The following is a 20,008-nucleotide window of genomic DNA, read 5'->3' as shown; positions in this document are numbered from 1 at the left end:
GCGCCGCTGCGCCCCCAAGGCCAGCTCCCCAAGCGGGCACAGTCGGTCGGCGGCCTATGGAACTACCTGAAAGGCTCAGGTTCAGCTTCTTTCCTCCCATTCGGTGCGCAAGGGCCAGAGAATCATCAGGTCGTCGGGGTCCCGGTGGTCGGAGAGGAGGGACCTAGGCACCGGAACTCCAAGCGCTCTGTGAATTCTAAATTTCACACTCTTTCTTTAGTTTTGGAGACAGTGGTGGCAGCTTGGCACACAGTGGGCCACTCATAATAACAGCGATTCCCAGTGCCAATTATGGAGTGCCCGTTAGACACCAGGTCTGCAGGGCCCTTTAAATGGGTCTGTTTCAAATTTTCTTGAATTAAAATGATGGACAAATGAGGTCAACTGTAAACTGCCTCATGCCGCGTCCTCAGTGGGTTGGAGTGTTTGTTCCTCTCTATCTTCGCGTTTCAGCCCCGCCCCCCCCTCCCCTACCCCCTACCCGCGTCTTCATCTAGAATGGTAGGCTACATCTTATCCGGACGCTCTTCTGTGCTTACACGATTGCCTGCTCAAAGGTATCCGCTAGCTCCTAGGTTAAGGAATCCCGTTCCACTGACTCACAGCCACCTGGAGTCAGGGAGTGGTGTTTTAGGGATCACACGAACCCCGTCGCTAGCCGGATGGGCTAGAATGTGACCCTTCCCGGACTCCAGGTCCTCGCTGTAGGTGATAATTCTTGGGCGTTCCCGCGGTCCGGCTGCCCAGGAGGAGATAGGGAGGAGGAGGCCTAGAGTTTGCTATGGATTAGGAAAGTTTACGTTACTTTTCCTGGGAGAGGCGGGCTCTCCCCTTTGCATATTCCTGGCTCCTGGGGCTTGGCTGGGGGGTGGGGAGCTGGGGAAGAAGATCCCTAGCGTTGGCTGTGGATTAGGAAAGTCTCCGTTACTTTTCCTGGGAGAGACCACCCCTCCCCTATGCATATTTTCTGATGCATAGCTCAGAGGGCTTGGCTGGAGGTGGTCTGGGGGTGCATTTGGTTATGAATTGAGGCTAGAGGCCTGTGCTGGAATCTTAAAGACATCTTTAAAAGATGCTGCCAACTAGGGCATGCTGCTTAGTGTTAAAGGTTCTGCGGAGGTTCAAAGTCAGCTAGCCTGAGGATTTTGTGGGCCAGATGGGGTTAAGTGGGAGGGCTCAGTTTGCCTGAGGCTGGTAGTTCTGCCCTCCAGGAAATTCTACAGTGTCCCACTTGCATATTTATCGCCTGGGAGGAAGGACAATTGCAACGTTGTTTTGGAATGGATTGCAGACAGTTTGCCCCTGGATGCCCAGATTACCCTTGAGAAAAAGTAGCAGAAGGAAAATATCCATTCCCTTTACCAACATTTTAGGAGATCTTTCTTTGCTGCCTCAGGCAAACAGCGCTATCTGGCTTAAGGGAATGAATAAACCAAATCTATTTCCATGATCACCCTCTATGTGCAGCCCCAGGGATGGGGGTGGGGCATAGAGTGTGCCCCTCAACTGTTAACATAGTTTCCAGAGGAGTGTTAGTTTACTCAGGAGGACAGTTTGGTTCCTTCTCCCTCTCAGTTTCACCCACAAATAGGAGACATCTTGGCTTTAAGATGCTTTGAGCCTCCAGAATTATTAGTAGTGATATTGGCCATTTTCAGTTGACTGGTTAAATTTAGCGCATTGTATAACTCTAGAGTTCTATGCAAAGCAAGCTGAACTCTTTAGTAATTAGTCTTCTAACTAGAAGTGAAAAGTCTCTCAAGGATGAGACCCTTGTGGTAATGACCATAGTTTCAATGACTTGAAGACATTTGGTTGTTGGCTATTAGGACCAGAAAAAGGGCAAGTGTGATCTGCAGAGAAAAGCAACATCCTATCCAATAGTATGGAGTGCCTGCTGTGTAACAGGCAGCCAGCATAAAAATGCTCCCATCCTAGAGTTCCAGAATCATTGGACAGAAATGACTAAGCCTCCAGGCTCTGGCTTTTGTTACTTCTTAGCTGTGTGACCTTGGGCAAATTGCCAATCCCTCTGGGCCTTAATTTTCTTGCTTTTACAGTGGGGATAATAAGGATACTTAGAGAGTTGTGGATAAATGAGTTAAGAGTGGAAGATGTAGGTGCCCAATAACTCTAACTAGAATTAGTTGGGTTGGTGGGGAGACTCAAATATTAATTATTAACTACGACAGGAATGTGAATGCTAACCCAGAAGCACAAGCAAAGATGTGATAAATTCTGAGCAGGGGAAAGTTTCTTGTGTGAATTTGAGGCCCATGGAGAAGGGGAGGTATGGGCTCAGCCCAAAACTTGAGTAAGGAAAGAACTCAGCTATGTTGACTGCAGGATGGGAAACTATTGGGGTCAGAAAAAGTTGAAGGTGAGGCTGGAAATGTAGCTAGTACCAGGCTAAATCAAGAAGTGTGGAAATTCCCTTGGGGTTGTGGGTGGGGCTCTGGAAGGTTTTTGTTGTGTTGTGTGCGTTTTTTCTGGGAGGTTTTTGAGAAGGAAAACCTCAGTTGGATCTATACCATCAGGTGTGGTTGGGGATATGTGACCTGTTTGAGCCTCAGTTCCCTGTTGTGTAAAGTGGAGAAATAATAGAATCATCCTCTCAGAAGTGTTGCAAAGATTAAATGAGACAATGGGTGCAAAATGTTTAGCACTTTTTGTGCATGTATGAACTGCTCAATAAGAAGTTAGCTGACAATGACTGGTAGCTATTTTGTTACCTACAGTAGGAACAAGGGATTTGCTAACCTGATTGTGCTGATCAGTGGATCTGGACAGGACTCGTAAGTGCCAGTTAAGTGGTTTTATTTCCCAGCCTAGCTATCTTTCAACTGTGTGCCTTAGGGTAGGTTATGAAATTGTTTCTTTACTACTGAGGATTCTGTAATTTATAAAACAGATTCGGGGTGGGGAGATGGTGTACCTCTGGGAAAGTATTCATGCCAGAGGTTTAAGTCACTTTAAGTCCCTTTTGTAAAGCTGGATCCATTTGCAGGTCTTTAGCGGTGGGAGATACCCCCTCCCCCCAACCCCAATCACCACTGTCCTCCCAAGGCTTATCAGAAACAAAGTGACTCAGAAATTAAATCAGTTAGTTGACTGATGTTATTCATTCCTGACTCAGAGTGGCTGGTGGGACCCATGTGCAAGTATAGACTAGAAGTGAATGTCTTCTTACCCCATCCCATTCTTTTCTCTCTTCCTTTGGTTTCTCCCAAGGATTCTTCAAAGGAATTGAGTTTAGAATTCCTTCAAAAGTATTCTTGGCCTTTTGCCTGGCTCTGTAGCCTGAGTCTTCTAGTAGTCATGGATGTGTGAATGTGTGTCTTTTTTTTTGTTCCATCATATTTTATTATGAAAATTTAAATACTTGTGGAATACTTGTCACTTGGTCCTAACAAGGAACCCAAGGCTACTACTACCATCCTTCCTCCATCCACCCCCCCCCCAACACTATTTTGAGACAAATCTCAGCCATCATAAATATTTTGAATGTGTCTCTAATAGATAAAGACCAAAATACATGATTATACTCACATTAACAATGATGTTCACATTGCTAATTGTCTTATAACTTCTTTTTTTTTCTTTTCAGTTTACTGAATCAGGTCCACATAATGTCCACACATTGTAATTCATTGATGTGTCTTTTACTTTATGTATTTTTCCTCCCTCTCTTTTTTAGTTAGTTGTTGAAGAGATGGCTAATTTGTTTTGTAGAGTCCAGCAATCTGGGTTTTGTAGAATGCATCACCGCGGTGTCTAATGCTCCTTCCTCCCATATGTTTTCTCTAAATGGTAGTTGGATTTGCAGCTACACTGTCCAAAATGGTAGCCATGGTCACATATAACTACTTACATTTAAATTAAGTAAAGTTAAGTAAAACTAAACATTAAATTCCTTACTTGCACGACTCATATTTCAAGTGCTCAGTAGTGATGTGTGACTAGTGCCTACTGTATTGGACAGTGCAGATTAGAACATTTCTATCATCACAGAAAGTTGTATTGCACCAACACTGCTGTAGATGTTTGATCAGGTTTATTATAGCTAAAATCTGTCACAGTAGGAGTGTCTATTTCCATCAAGAGCTACATAATGTTTGGTTGTCTCTTTGTGATGTTAGCAACCATTGATGCTCAAGGTCTAAATATTTTAGGTTATTACGGTTTATAGATCAGTAATATTCTAATTCTGTCCCTTCTTTATTAGCTGAAATTCTTCTATGGAGAGATACTCCCCCTGTTTCCTAGTGAGACAGTTCACTTAGGAAAGGCAGAGTAAAATTCTTTTTATTTACCAATTTTCAAGATAATCAGTTGGTTCACCAGAATTCTTTAGTGATGGCCAATTAGTTTATTTTTAAGTATTGTTGTGAATTGTGGACTTAAGTACAGTAGTTTATAAAAACACATCCATTTGATAGTTGGAAGGGACCATAAGTGCAGTCCCTAATTGTCTTCTTTCTCCCAAGAAAATTGGATGCCCCTCTTCCTGCCTCCATTGTAACTCACTGATCATCTCCTTGACTGCACATTTGGCTGACCAGACTCCTCTTGAACTGGACACACCAAAGGCAGGCTTGTATCTTCAGCATCCGGTACAGCAATGCCTGATTCATGGGAGGACATAAGTCAACACAGAACAGAAATACAGACGGGGAAGAAGGGGTCAACAGTCCCTAGATGTAAGTGATAGCATTCGGAGGAAAACAGGAAGCAAGAAGAAAAGGGAGATCTGGGAAAATGCTTAGAATAGATGCTCGAAAAAATTTAATTTAAAGAGGAAAAAAAGGAGGCATAAGAGAACAATACATATGAACTGCATCAGCTTTTAATTTGAATATAAGTTTTTACTTATTTTTATTTCGGAGAGGAAGGGAGAGGGAGAGAGATATAGTAACATCAGTGATGAGAGAAAATCATTGATCTGCTGCCTCCTGCACTGGGAATTGAACCCGCAACCTGGCATGTGCCCTGACCAGGAATCAAACTTCCTGGTTCATGATTCAACACTGAACCATGAGCCACACTCACTGGGTTGAAGTGGGTTTTTATTGTTGGAAGGGACTGCATGGGTTTAGTTACAGAAAACAATCTACTGTAGCTTGCTTAAGCAGAGAATGGTTAAAAATCATTGATCTGCTGCCTCCTGCACTGGGAATTGAACCCGCAACCTGGCATGTGCCCTGACCAGGAATCAAACTTCCTGGTTCATGATTCAACACTGAACCATGAGCCACACTCACTGGGTTGAAGTGGGTTTTTATTGTTGGAAAGGACTGAATGGGTTTAGTTACAGAAAACAATCTACTGTAGTTTGCTTAAGCAGAGAATGGTTGATTATAGGGCACTAAATGAACTAAAGAAAGACCAGGCTGAGCTCCCAGGCTCTCCTCCGAGAGCGACACTGCAGAACTGGGCAACCTAGGGAGCTGCAGCTGCCTCCTCTATGGCTGCCTAATCATGCATCATGATGCTTCTGCTAATGCAGAGTGTGAAACAATTGCCATGTGCCTTCCTCTCTTCAGCTAACCTAGTAATTGATGGAACCTAAGTTCCTACTGGGTTACATCTAAAGATCATAGCTGAAAGGGAGTCTGGAAAATGCAGTTGCTAGCTTACTGGCCTCTGCAGTATAGGAAGGCTCACCAGAGGAGTAGGAATAGAGGCTGACTGTGTGTACATAGGATCCACTACAGGGACCTTTAAAGTTTACATGGTCCAGTTTCCTCATTTTGTTTTGTTTTTATTTTTTAACTGATTTCAGAGAGGAAGGGAGAGGGAGAGAGAGATAGAAACATCAATGATGAGAATCATTGATGGTCTGCCTTCTGCATGTCCCCTACTGGGGATGGAGACCACAACCCAGGCATGTGCCCTTGACTGGAATCAAACCCAGGACCACCCCCTCCCAGGACACACCCCCCTCTCCCCCACCACTCCACAGGCTGATTCTCTATCCACTGAGCCAAACCAGCTAGGGCAGTCTCCTCATTTTGAAGGGGAGAAAGGTAAAGACCAGGAGGTTTTGTTGAATTCCTCACAGCTGTTAGTGACAAAGCCCAACTCAAGGATCCTTATTCTTTCAATGTTATTGTATTGCTTTATGGGAGATTTTTAACACTTTATCATTAGTGCTGACGGTCTGACATAAAGGAATTTGAAGCTGTTTCTCACCATATGAGACAAACAACAGAGTCCTTCCCTCCCCCTCCCTTACAGTTCAACGGTAGACACTAGTTTGGCAGACAAACCACATTCAAAATCTCATTGTGGGTACCTAAAAGCCATATGGCCATGGGTATTTTATAGCTCTTTGAGCCTCAGTTTTTTATGGATTATAAGAATATATTTCCTTCATCATCTCTGCATTTGAGAAGCTTCTCCACTGCCATATAGCAGAGTGGTGAAGCCTAAGGAAATGCTACATGGGACCAGGAGGGAAGTTTTTATCCCAAAGGAATTGGGGAAATACGATTCGCATGTTTTGAGCACTCCAGCATAGCAAATGTGCCCCTGGAAATCTTGTTCATGTGGCCGTCATAAGATAGCCTGGACTCACAGTACCCTCCCACAGAAAATAGGACCATTAATTTAATGAACTTGTTTGATGGAAGCATCAGCAGAAAATAAAGGATTTAAAAATTTTTTACTTTAGAAGGTTGACAGGTAAGTGACCATATAGCCAGCTTTGAATTTGGTCAGAAGGCCTACCTCCCCAGATGCTCCTGAAGTTTTCAGCAGCACTGATACAATGATGGGTTTGTTTCTGCTGCAGAGGCCTGTTTTTTAGAAAAACTAGAGGGGAACTTTGTGTGTTTTTTAAAATGAAAGCCGAGACCTTGCAGAAAACAGGACAGCGAGCAAGACAGTGCCAAGCTGAGGGATTGACGAATTGCTTGCTTTCTGTCTTCACTTTTCTTGTCCTGAATTAATCTCCAGACTGATGTCATCTCCCACCCCCCATAGTAGCTTCCTCACTTCATTACTAAGCCTTTTGCAAAGTGTTAATTTTGGATTAAGGGTGAGACTATTAAGCTTTTAGAAAGTAGCATGATATAAATACCACTCCTGGCAGGTCTGGAGCAGTACCCTGTAATTAAACACATTAATAATTTCTGTATCAAAACACATGAATATTGATACCAAAGGGATAAAGTCCCTACTGGGTATGTGCCCACAACCAAGGTACATGCCCTTGGCCGGAATCGAACCTGGGACCCTTGAGTCCACAGGCCGATGCTCTATCTACTGAGCCAAACCGGTTAGGGCTGTGTCAGGTTTTATTATCAAGGAAGATGGGAGAAAATGTCAGTTTTCAGAGCTTTTTGGATTTCAGTTTCGGATGAAGGACTGGGGACTTGTGGCTCACACTAAAGTTAATCCCCTTTTTCTTTCATCAGAGAAAGAAAAATTCAAAAGCCAAATAAGTAAACGAGGGGTTTTGACCAATTGATTTTTTTAAAATATATTTTTTTATTGATTTCAGAGAGGAAGGGAGAGGGAGGGAAAGAGGGAGGAAGAGGGAGAGAGAGAAACATCAATGATGAGAGAGAATCATTGATTGGCTGTCTGCCCGAAACCCGGGTATGTGCCCTGGGCTGGAATCAAACCTGGGACTCTTCAGTCCGTAGGCCAATGCTCTATCCATTGAGCCTAACCAGCTAGGGCTTGACCAATTGATTTTTAGTTAGAATCACAGAATTTTGGAGCTGGTCTAACTATAAGAGTTAAGACTTATTAAGTAGTTCTTATTTAATTAATAATCCTAAGAGGCAAATATTATCACAGAATTTTGGAGCTGGTCTAACTATAAGAGTTAGGACTTATTAAGTAGTTCTTCTTATATAATTCCTTAATAATCCTAAGAGGCAAATATCATTATTATCTACATTTTACAGGTGATAAAATTAAAGCTTAGAGAGGTTGAGTAACTTGCCTACATCCCACAGTCTGTAAGTGGCAGAACAGGATCCGAACTTAGGAAGTTGGAAAAAAGATGCTCTTAGCTTCTTATTCTGCCATAGAGCTCATCTAATACCATTTTGTTATGTTTACATGCGGGAAGTTGTGGCCCAGGGATATTACATGACATCACATTACTAGCCAGGTCTAGGTTTTTATTTGATCCTTAGCATTTATGTTTCAACATTCCACTCTCATTTTGTAACTAAGATGACTAAAGACTAACTAGTTTGGGTCTACTACTTGTAGAGTAGAGTAACAGTGTAAAATTGGTTAACCCTATTTTGAAACTTTAGGAGGTCGAGTGTAAGGTCTAAACCTGTGTAAACATAGCAAGAGTGGTGTAGTGAGCAGACATGTGCCCAGGGAGGGATTGCTGGTCCTCTGGCTCACAGGATGTCATTCTAGAGATCAGATGTGTCTCTTCTTATGCAGCCCATCTTGGGAGACAGAAATGTGGCAGATCTGGTGTTCTGGAGAGGATGTGATACGTTGGTTACTATTCCACTTACTTTATTGCTGCTTCCCAAATAACCACAAATTTAGCACCTTAAGATAATTTATCATTATGTCTTCCAGTTCTGTGGAATGACTCATCTCTGCTGGGCTGGTCTTCCCTGGGGCTTCTCATGCTATTGCAGTCAGATGACAGGTGGGGCTGGACTCTTCTGAGCCTTTTGATGGGACTGGACATCCAAGAGGGTTCACGCACGTGGCTGACAATTGATGCTTTTCTTTTTCCAGCTGCTTTAATGAAACGCTTTTTTAAAATTTTTTTAACAAATTCCTATTGACAGACATATAGATAGTTTCCAGTCTGTTGCTATTACAGACCACATTTCAAGGCAGAAAATGTGAAATTCACTCTGGGATAACTTTCACATGTAGAAATTTATCCTACAAACATCCCTTTTTTTCTGAGAAGTGGACTAGTCTGGGAGAAGCTGGCTTCATCAGCCATAATCTTTTACTATTTAATTAGCCTTACATCTTGTTTCAACAAAGCTGTCTCTTAAAGCTTCAAGTATAACTTAATGTGTGGTGGCTGGATTGGTCATAGATGTCTATAGCTAGCAAGTACCACTTCATGAATTGGTGGTTGCACCTTAGGGGAATTCCCTAAGTGAGTCATTTTGTGCTGACTCAGTTATTCATACTGTGAAATGGGGATGTATATGAAGGTGGAGAAATGGAAAAATTGCCTTTGCTGAAGCATACTTGGAGAACTTCTGTTTTTGCTCCAAGAAAACCAAAGGAAACTTCCCGCTGGGAATGGGGTGCCCTCAGTCTCCACCCCCTCTCCCCATTCTCATTTTCTCCCCTGTGTCAAAAAGTTTTCTGTGTCTTGGTCAGATGATCCATTGGCTCTGCACTCCCTTAAGTTGTCACTAATCTCCCTTCCCTCTGACCTTTAAGATTTTATTCTTTTCAAACAAAATAATGCCAGTGATTCGAGATTTCTCATCCTGGACTATATTAGAAGGTATCTATATTACATGCTGAGCATTTTAAAAATAGGAATTTACCAAAGTGATTAAAGTAAGCAAGAGGTCAGGTTGGAAATGTAGTTGTCCAGTCCTCAGGCACATTCTATAGGACTTTCAAAAGACAGTTCTAGCTTTCTACATGTTTTTAATTAGAATTACAAGGGTCAATTGTCTTTGTTCTATTTTATTAGCCCCTCACTACCTCTCAAATGACTTTTATCATTAAAATAGGAATTTACCAAAGTGATTAAAGTAAGCAAGAGGTCAGGTTGGAAATTGAGTTGTCCAGTCCTCAGGCACATTCTATAGGACTTTCAAAAGACAGTTCTAGCTTTCTACATGTTTTTAATTAGAATTACAAGGGTCAATTGTCTTTGTTCTATTTTATTAGCCCCTCACTACCTCTCAAATGACTTTTATCCTGAGTAGCCTTGGCCTTGAGAAGCTCAAAGTACTCAGTTTGCCAAGACGTGGGCCATATTTAGTCTTTTCACATCTCTTCAAGGGAGGCAAGACCAGGAGGAGACCGTGACCTGTCCTGGTGATTGGAATATGGAAGCCTTGGGCAAAGCCGGGTCTCCTTCAGGCTGGGTGCAAGGTCCTACCCCTTCGGGGAACACATGGCAGAGGTGGGGCATGAGGAAGTTGGAGGCCTATGATGACTATCCATCTGAGTCATCAAACTCAACCCAGTAGCTGTCCTCCTTTACCTTCCAATGTCCAACCCCTTCACCCTCTTTGAACAGACTTAAGCTCACCTCCCTGCAAGGTAGAGCCCTAAGGGGGACCCTGCCATTCTCTGCTACCACAGCTCTCTTCATTATCTGCTTTCCTGGGGCTCAGGCTAGCGGTGTGGAACCACACACACTCCCTGTTTCCCACCGCCCTCTCCTGGAATATTCTTTGCCATTCCTCCTCTCTTTCTCCTCATCTTTACCTGGCTGAGGAGCTCACTTCCTCTACAGGCACCTTCCCTAAGCAGCCATGGGCAAACTACGGCCCGCGGGCCGGATCCGGCCCGTTTGAAATGAATAAAACTAAATGTAATGATGTTTATTTTGAATTTATATTAGTTCACACAAACACTCCATCCATGCTTTTGTTCCGGCCCTCCGGTCCAGTTTAAGAAACCCATTGTGGCCCTCGAGTCAAAAAGTTTGCCCACCCCTGGTCTAAAGGCACCTTCCCCCTTGCCCCATGGCAGAGGCAGGTGCTCCTCCGAGATGCGCATTGCACCTGGGCTTTCCAGATGTCAGTGGCCTATTGACCAGTCCGCTCCCCCACTAGACTGGCAGCTTCTTGGGGACAGGTGGTCCAGGTGACTGTACTCCCTCAGCTCTGAGCACAGGACCTGTTACAGATCAGGCACTAGTTGGTCAGCTGAGACAAATTAAGCTCTGAGCCAATGAAAAAGAACTGGTACAGAGGAGGCTAACTGGAAAACCCAGTTCTGGAGTCTTCGGCCTCCTTCAGGTCTCTTTCTTTCTCTTTGTATCTTGCCACCTGTGAATCCACTGCCCATCGACACTTTCTGAATGTGCACTGACCTGAGTCTAGGCTTGGGGTGTGGGGGAGGAGGCAGGAATGTGCACAAACACTTGCTGACTCAAGGCACTTCATTGAGGACACTGGATGAGCTCTGAGGAAACATTTGTGGGTGATGGAACCCTCTGGAATGAGATGGAATAAAGTACTGGACTGTGTGAGGGCCAATGCTCCAGCCTCACTTCTCATGCAGAGCTGGTTAGAAATGCAGTGTGTAGACCCCATCAGACCTCCTGAATCAGATCCTGCATTCTAGTAAGACACCCAGGGGATTTGTGTGCACTCTGAGTTTGAGAGGCACTGGTCTTGCGGGTCAGAGAACAGTGCAGGCAGGGGCTGTAGTCGTTAGAGGAGCTACATCAGAGAAGGAACAGTTGAGCTGGGTCTCAGCGGAGGGTAACACCCAGGGTGGATGAAGGAGGAGGGTATTTGAGGCTAGGAAGATTTCGAGCCAGGAAAGGTCCAACTTTTCTTGCTAATGATATTTGTCTGAAAATACATTTTTTAGGCTCTTTTATGAGTAGAATTTTGGCAGAACAGTTGGATCATTCCTCTAAAGGAGTGGTTCTCAACCTTCTGGCCCTTTAAATACAGTTCCTCATGTTGTGACCCAATCATAAAATTATTTTCGTTGCTACTTCATAACTATAATGTTGCTACTGTTATGAATCGTAATGTAAATATCTGATATGCAGGATGGTCTTAGGCGACCCCTGTGAAAGGGTCGTTCGACCGCCAAAGGGGTCGCGACCCACAGGTTGAGAACCGCGGCTCTAAAGGATCTGATTTGGTAACTAGGAAACCTTTGATGAATATATTAGATCTGGTGGTTTTCACCACCGAAGAATGATCCGGGTGGACTCCCATAATAGACTCAGTTTTCTTTCTTAGAGATGGCAAACATAGTTCAGAGAATGCTGGAATGGGAGCCCAGAGTCTGAAATTTAGTTGTGAGTTTGCTGGTAATGAAGCTGTGGGCTCCCAACCAAGTCACTTCCCAAAATTATCATTTTCTTTTATTCATGACTTTGTGCATCAGGAACTGGGGCATGGCTTAGCTAGGTAGTTCTATTCCAGGCAGCACTGGTTGAGGTCACTCACTCATCTGGTGGCAGCCATGGGTGGGCTAGAAGGTCCAGTGAGGCTTTTTGTTCATACCTGGTACTTCTGTGCTCCTCCATGTGGCCTTCCACTCTCCACATGGCTGCTTGGGCTTCCTCACAGCATGGTGGTCTTAGATTCTAATGTGGCAGCTCACTTTCCTAGAGGGAGGATATAGAAGCTGCATGGTCTCTTAATACCTGGAACTGATACATTATCTCTGCATCCAGTTGGTCCAAGGGGAGAGGAGATAGTCTGCATCTCTTGATGGATACAGCAGCATGCAGGAACAGGGAGGAAGGAATTGACTGCAGCTGTCTTTAGGGACTTTCTACCACAGGCTCTATGTTATCAGGACTTAGATTCCTCCTTTCTTTCTGCTCTTCCATCCTCAGCACTGGCTTTCCCCTTGTGGTCCAAGAAAGGAGAAAATGAGAGAGAGGGCAACACCCTCCCCCCTTAGAGAGAGTATATTTCATTGGCCAGGTGGCCATAGAGCCATGACTTGGTGGGGAATGCAGATGTTTAGCTGGGGACAACATCCTGCTAGAAATCCGAGGTCTGTTCTCAGGAAGAAGGGGGGAATGAATGTTGGGAGGAACTGCCAGTTGTTCCATCTTCCCCAGAGCCAAAACCAGGCCAAGCCTAGAGACTTAGGGAGGTGGACTCCCATAGTAAGCTTGTGAGATGTGCCCGCCTGCACTGTGGTCCTCACGGCCTCTCTCTGTCCCAGTTCACCACAGGCACATGCGGCGACTCGGCAGTTCACAGCTGTGACCTGTGTGGCAAGTGCTTCCGCCTACAGCGTATGCTCAACCGGCACCTCAAGTGCCACAACCAGGTGAAGAGGCACCTGTGCACCTTCTGCGGCAAGGGCTTCAATGACACCTTTGACCTGAAGAGGCACGTCCGCACACATACAGGTGAGGAAGGGTCATGTGCTTAATTTTAGTTTTGTTTTTCTGCCCAAGAGTTCCTGCTGCTTTCCTCCCACCAAAGAACCAGGTTGGCAGATGGGACAATGTTGTGTTTCTGGAAAGACCACGGGATGTGGCATTTGGGGGCAGCCCATCTGGTTTTACCTCCAGGCTGTGCCAACTTCCAGCTGTGTCATCTTGGGCCAGGCAAGCCTCCTCACTTAGCCTGTTTTCGCCCCCTTTAAGATGGGGATAATGATACAAGTTTTAGCATAACTCAAGACAAATCACTGGCTGAAGACGTTCTGAGAATTGATGCCTGACGCAATGCTGTGAGATATAGTTTGGCCCCTCAGTCCGGCCTGAATGCAGGGATGTGGTTCCTGTGGTCCCACGGGTGCTATTTTATGCACCTTTCTTGGGAAGTAAGCCTGTCTCCAAATAGCATCTTGTTCTTCCCAAGAACTCAAAAAGAGAAGGAAATGATCGCTCACTTAGAGCTGACTGAGCCTCCTACCTGAGGCTGGCAGGCAAGTGTCTTCCTCCCTTTGGGCCTTCCTCAGTTTCCCTTCTCATGAAGTGGGAGTCTAGGTCCTCCCCAGCTCATTACACAGAGAATCCTGGGGGTGCTCTTCTGATTGGGATAGCCTCATTTATTTTATCTTAGAAACATCTGACCTCCAAGCTTCTCCTTTAGCTCGGAGGTCAGATGGTCCACACCTTTGCCAGAGTGATCCCTTGAGGAGAATTCTGAGGATGCTACTTCCCTGCTAAAAAAGTCTCCAACTCTGGGCAGGAGGAAATCCAAACTCCTCATCTTGAGGGGCTTCATGTAAGGCCCCTCAGAATCTGGGACCCATCTTCAAATCCCCATCCTATCTCAGCCCGTCCCAATTCCATCCTGGAGCCCTTTCAGAGTTTAGGGTTTCCTCTAGCATTTTAGTGGGAATGGGAAAATGTCCACTCCTCCCTCCAGATGGAGTTTCCAATCCCTCAACACCCCGTAGGACCTTCTCAGATCCTCTAATTCAGATTTCTTTTATGGCCCTATGCTTCTGTGTTCTTAGAGTACTGGCCATAAGCCTCCTCCCTGGCCTGGGGAGAACGTCCTCCACCTTAGTGGGTGAGCTGATGAACTAAAAGGTTTTTGTGTTTTTTTTTCCTTTTTAAAAACTATTTCTCAAGGGATTTTTTTTTGTGTGTAACATACATCCAAAAGAGTACATAATTCAGCAAATTTAAGAATTTTTACAAAGTGACCACACCCATATCATTAGCACCCAGACCAAGAAACAGTATTTCCAGAGCCTGGAAGTTCCTGCCCCCTCCTTCGTGCCCCCTTCAAATCATTACCTCCTAAGCCCGGGGGTAACAGGGGGAGGTCCAGGCTGCAGCTCCAGAGCACATGCTTGTGCATAACTGGGGCCCACTGCTCTTCTCCAGCTGCCCTTTCAATCTTTTTAAAAAAATATATTTTATTGATTTTTTTGCAGAGAGGAAAGGAGAGGGATAGAGAGTTAGAAGTTAGAAACATCGATGAGGGAGAAACATCGATCAGCTGCCTCCTGCACACTCCCCACTGGGGATGTGCCCGTAACAAGGTACATGCCCTTGACCAGAATTGAACCTGGGACCCTTGAGTCTGCAGGCCGACACTCTATCCATTGAGCCAAACTGGTTAGGGCTGCCCTTTCAATCTTGAGCAACACAACAACAAAAAGATAAATAAGTCACTATCTCCTTTCTCCCAAGAGGCACCGATATTGTGACTTCCAATAGCATAAATTGCTGTTGCCTGGTTTTAAACATGATAGAAATGGAATCCTATAGTGTCTGAATACAAGGCTTCTTTTTGGGTCCCTAGCACCAGTGAATCAGTAAAAGGTTGACCTCTGTGTGGCCAGGCTGGTACTTTAGGTTGAGGCAGAGAGAATGCTTAGGGAGTATCATGGTGGAGGAGGGTCCCAAGGCTATCAATGAACCCATCAAGTAGCTGCAAATATAGGCTCATAGACAACTGACCCAAGGCCTGGAGAAACTGGGGACAGCTCATGCAGTCGTTTGTCATTGGTTGTCCTGGAGAGTTCTCAGCTTTTCATCTCTGTCTGAGGATGTCCTTGAGAACATAGCCTATTTCTTCTCCTGGTAGACTCTGTGTCACTTCCTCGATCCTGTCCTTTAAGACAAAGGGAGCATGGCTGGCTGTTCGGTACCTTCACTTGGAGTAAATAGCTGATGGAGCTGTTTACTCATCAGTGCCGTCAACAGAGAATCAACCAGGAAATATTAGGGACTGACTGCTTCTCAGGCAAGAGTTTACAAGTTGAGTCACTGGCATAGTAGTTAAGAACTCATATCTGAGTTAGCTGACTATGCAAGCAGTTTATTTGGGAGATGGTCCCAGGAGACACAGTGAAGAGAAGACAGCCAATTAAAGTGACTACATAAGCAGGCTACCACTGTGGGCAACTGGCACTCAATCCCATTGGGGTCCCCTGAAGAAATATATAGAATGCATCCCAGAATTGATCTAGGGGTGAGGAAGCTAGGTATTGGTCTATCAACTCCCATCCCTCCTTGCTTGGGGGACCAACCTCCTGAATTCTACAGGAAAGACTCACGCTGGTAGGCAAAGGATACACAAGGATATTTTTAATGTTAATTTCATTTTGAAATGGTAATACCTGAATATATTAGGTTAGATAAAAATATATCATTAAAATTAATTTGACCTTTTCTAAACTTATTTTAATGAGGCTACTAGACATTTTAAAATTGCAAAGTGGCTTGCATTCTAATTTAGATAATTGAAATCTACAGATAATCATTTTTTAAAATTTTAATCATAATTTTGACTCTTAAAGTGGTAAACAAATAAAATTGTGAGAATATCTTCAACTTGTTTTCCCTGCCCTGGTCTATTTTCGGATGGAGATGTACCTTCAAGTGATAATGGACTAGAAAGAGGAACCAGGAGCTTACTGACCAGTTAGCGGGGGCTGCTGCTGTGCCTGGAGCTGGAGGAATAGGCTTGCCTCCTGGTGTGAGAGACCTGCCCCGCCATCTCTTGAGCTCTGTGCAAAACAGATACTCAGTAAAAAGAGCAAAAATGTGGGATTTTCAGACGTGTTTGGTTTTTTTTTAGTTCATTGAACAACCTTCCTGTTTCCAAAAGATAGCACCAGAATTCTGTGAATTCCGTCTTGCCTTTGATTGAGACGTGAATGTTGGATTTTTGCTATTGACTATTAAGTGAATGTTGGATTTAGACCAGAAGCAAAGATATGAACACTGTTAACACAAATACAGTAGACAGTTGAGTGAAGGATATGCTTGCTCATAGTGTGATTAGCCAGGCCACAATTGATGAAAAGACTTCTCAGGGATCCCAGGACCCTCTGAGATTGTGGCGACAATATTGATGAGGTTGGTGAAGACAGTGGGATAGAGAATCAGGATTAATCCCACCCCACTCCCACCTCCTCCTGTGCCCTGCAACTACTGAGGGGACAGGGCATTTAAGGAAGGGCTCAAAACCCAAGGAAACATCTTGGAAAAGATCCAGGGAAACCAGAGCCTGAAAATGTCTTACCTTAATATTTAAGCAGATGAAAGAAAAGATTAAGATGTCTTTTTTGGATATAACTTCTCCAAGAGGAGAGTAAATCAGAGGAGTGTGAGATGGAGAGCTGGGATGCTAGCCAAATGACATCTGATTCAAGATTGGGAGAGAGAAACTACAGCAGAAAAAACTCCATAACAGTTTGTGAAAATATTTCAGGAAACAAATAGCTATTTTCAATCCAAATTGTCTTAGGTTGGGTTCCCTAGAAGCAGATCCTAAGATGGCAATTCTTATAAAATCATTTGTTGAGGGAGAACGCCCAGAAGAAACCTATAAGGGAGGAGGGAGTGGGACAGGGTAGAGGATGGAGCTGAGTGCCCTGAGCTAGAGTCCAGCCCAAGCCCGATCCCATTGGGGTTCTGGAGTGTGGATGGCACCACAGCCTTGTCCTGTCTACAGGCAGGCGGGGGACATTTCCACTCCACGCCGGTCAGGCATTGGCTGAGGGCTGCCTCTTCCCTGGGCAGGGAGGTCAATTACTCAGTGTCCATTCCTTGGAGAAGGAGGCAGCCAGGCACTGTTAGCTCATCACACATGACAGCTGGGGGACGATGCGCTGGCCCTGAATGTGGGTCTGGACTGGGGACCAACAGCATCCAGTACACATAAGAGAGGGACTTGCTCTATTTAAGTTGACAGGATTGCTGAGGCTATCGGGGAAAATTATGGCTGTTGATCCACCTTAGGTCAAAATGGTGCGGGGGCAGGGGAGGCATGAGCTTTACAAAAACCAACGTAAATTCAGTTAACACAATGAAAAACATAGTGGGCCTGTTTATAGAGAATACATGTTTGGATTTAAGTTGAACCAGCTGGGATGCATTCTAAGCATGCATAGAGGGGATGGTTTGCTTTTGGTGGCGGGGAGAATTTAAGTAGAAAATAACACTACCAACACTTGTTTGTGCCAGACTCTGCATTCTGTCTACAGCCTCGTTACCCACAGTGTCCGTAGTCCGTGCCCCGGCAGCACCTGGGAGCATGTTAGAATCACATTTATTGAGGGCCACATGTCAGGCATGGTCTGGGCATTGTTTACGGCTATGACCAGATGTGCCAGGCTCATCAGACAAGTACAGTTTTATAGAAAGTGTTTTATTTTTCTCCTTTGTAAAATGAATACTTATTCTGTAAAAAAAAAAACTTTAGCCAATACAAAAGCTATAGAGAAGAAAGTGTAAGCCACTATACACAGTTGAAAAGGGCACACACATCTGTGGGATCCCCAGCTTACTCTTTGGGGAGCAGGGTGCCAGGGGAAATAACCCATGTTGGTTATAATTTACAACTCTGTATAGAGGAGTCCAAGATTCCTGGGGACGCTTCTGAGTTCCATAGAGAGGAGTGGAGGAATTCAGATTTGAGGTCAGGGAAGCAGGGAGGGGGCACTAGCCAAAGGGAAGTATTTGTCCTGCCTCTGGGACACCTTCCACCTTATCTTCCATCGGCCACACTGAGAGGGACAGAAGGCAAACAAATCCCATTTTGATTGAAGAAGAGGAAACAATGGTGTCTTTCTTTGGAGCCTAAAGGGAAGGATTGACTGGATTGGGAAAAATGCAGATTGGGAGAAATTTGGAGTGGGGCAGATGGAGGGAAAAGAATAAAGTATCCTCCACCTCTAGCGAGTTGAATTGTCTTGTGGGATTGCCTCCTGCGCTCATTAAACTGTCTCTTCTCTATTTTATTTTGACTTACTTTTTAGCTTAAAAAGTAATATGAACGGGAAAATAATGACAGAAAAAAAAGTAAGCCTCCCTCCTCATGCCCATGTTCCACTCCACTTAATTAAAAAAATGTTTTTCCCAGCCCTGGCCAGTATGGCCCAGTTGGTTAGAACATCATTTTGTGCATCAGAAAGTCATGGGTTCGATTCTCAGTCAGGGAACATGCTTAGGTTGCAGGTTCAACCCCTTGTTAGGGTGCATCAAATGATTGTTTTATCTCTCACATGGGTCTCTCTCTCTCTCTCTCTCTCTCTCTCTCTCCCTTTCTTCCTTGCTCCCTCTCTAAGATCATTAAAAAAAAGTTTTAATTTCCCCCAGAAATTTTTTTATTATTGTCTAAAGTTTTATATATGTCTTCTTTTTCCCCAATTGACCTCCCTCCCTAAGAAACCAGAAACACCAATCAGACGCCCCCCAGTCATTCCCATCCCAGGAAAGCCCCCATTGCCCCAGTGTCTGTGTCCATTGGTTATGCTAATATGCATGCATACAAGTCCTTTGGTTGCTCTCTACCCAACCCCCCTAACATTTGTCTCTGGATCTATTCTTGTTCATCAAATTATATTGATTATTATATCCCACATATGAGTGAGAGCATGTGATATTTATCTTTCTCCGACTGGCTTATTTCGCTTAGCATAATGCTCTCCAGTTCCATCCATGTCCCCAGAAATTTAAAAAAAAAATTTGTTTTTTATTGATTTCAGAAAGGAAGGGAGAGGGAGAAAGGGATAGAAACATCAGTGATGAGAGAGATCATTGATCGGCTGCCTCCTGCAACTCCCACACTGCAGCCTGAGCATGTGCCCTGACCGGGATCGAACCTGTGACCTTCTGGTTCATAGGTCGATGCTCAACCACTGAGCCACGCTGGCGGGGCAGAAGTTTTAAGTACACATTGCTTTTTAATGTACTGTATATCTTAGAGATTGTTTCACATCTGCACAGGTAGACACACCTCACTCTTTTTAATAATTGTCAGAGCATTTCTTAAATATGATTATGACATATTTTCAAATATGGAGGCTCCATCATTTTCCCTTGCCCCAATTAATAACAGTTATTTCCATTTCAGCATTTTTCTTTTTCTTTCTTTCTTTTTAAAAAATATTCAGGCAGTACTACCATGAATATTCTTGTATAGCCTTTGCCTACCTCTGTGAGTCTTTCTGTAGATAAAGTTCCTATAGTAGGCCAAAGGGTAGTTATTACAATTTTTTTATGAGCATTGCCACATTACCTTCTGAGAAGGGTGCCCTAAATATCCACTCCCACAAGGAGGCCTGTAAAAAGTTATTCGCTGAAGTTCATGTTTGCATAAAGTCCAATAAAGCAGCCCTTAGCTACAATAAGGAAAGCAAGCAGAAAGCGCCAATAACAAAGAATTTTCTTGGGTGATTTGAAGCTTGATTTGGAGGTAGGAATAGCAAATCTGAAAAGGAGAAACCCTTTTTGATAACCCAGCACACAATATTAGACTAGGTAATATAGGCCCAGGGCACAACATTCCAAAGAACAGACAATGGCCCTAACTGGTTTGGCTCAGTGGATAGAGCGTCGGCCTGCAGACTGCAGGGTCCCGGGTTCGATTCCGGTCACGGGCATGTACCTTGGTTGTGGGCACAT

The 20,008-nt window shown here is 44.3% G+C and overlaps 1 protein-coding gene across 3 annotated transcripts in view; it reads left to right on the top strand.

Moving 5' to 3' along the window:
- The first annotated feature begins 21 nt into the window (after nucleotides 1-21).
- The window catches only part of OVOL2 (ovo-like zinc finger 2), a 27,807-nt gene continuing 7,820 nt past the window's right edge, over nucleotides 22-20,008 (top strand). The window contains exons 1-2 of one of the 3 annotated variants that reach the window (XM_014535070.1): nucleotides 22-103; nucleotides 12,847-13,036. In XM_014535070.1, the coding sequence (XP_014390556.1) occupies nucleotides 12,922-13,036 (115 nt within the window). In that variant the 5' untranslated portion in view covers nucleotides 22-103; nucleotides 12,847-12,921. Of the gene's footprint in view, nucleotides 104-4,487; nucleotides 4,701-8,559; nucleotides 8,633-12,846; nucleotides 13,037-20,008 lie in introns of those variants that run through there. The other 2 variants (XM_014535068.1, XM_014535069.1) reach the window with 2 other exon arrangements.

The sequence above is a fragment of the Myotis brandtii genome, unplaced genomic scaffold (assembly GCF_000412655.1).
Source record: "Myotis brandtii unplaced genomic scaffold, ASM41265v1 scaffold137, whole genome shotgun sequence".
In the NCBI taxonomy this organism is placed as follows: Eukaryota; Metazoa; Chordata; class Mammalia; order Chiroptera; family Vespertilionidae; genus Myotis; species Myotis brandtii.
The sequence above is the reverse complement of the archived record's forward strand: the minus strand, read 5'-3'. Positions and strand labels throughout refer to the sequence as shown.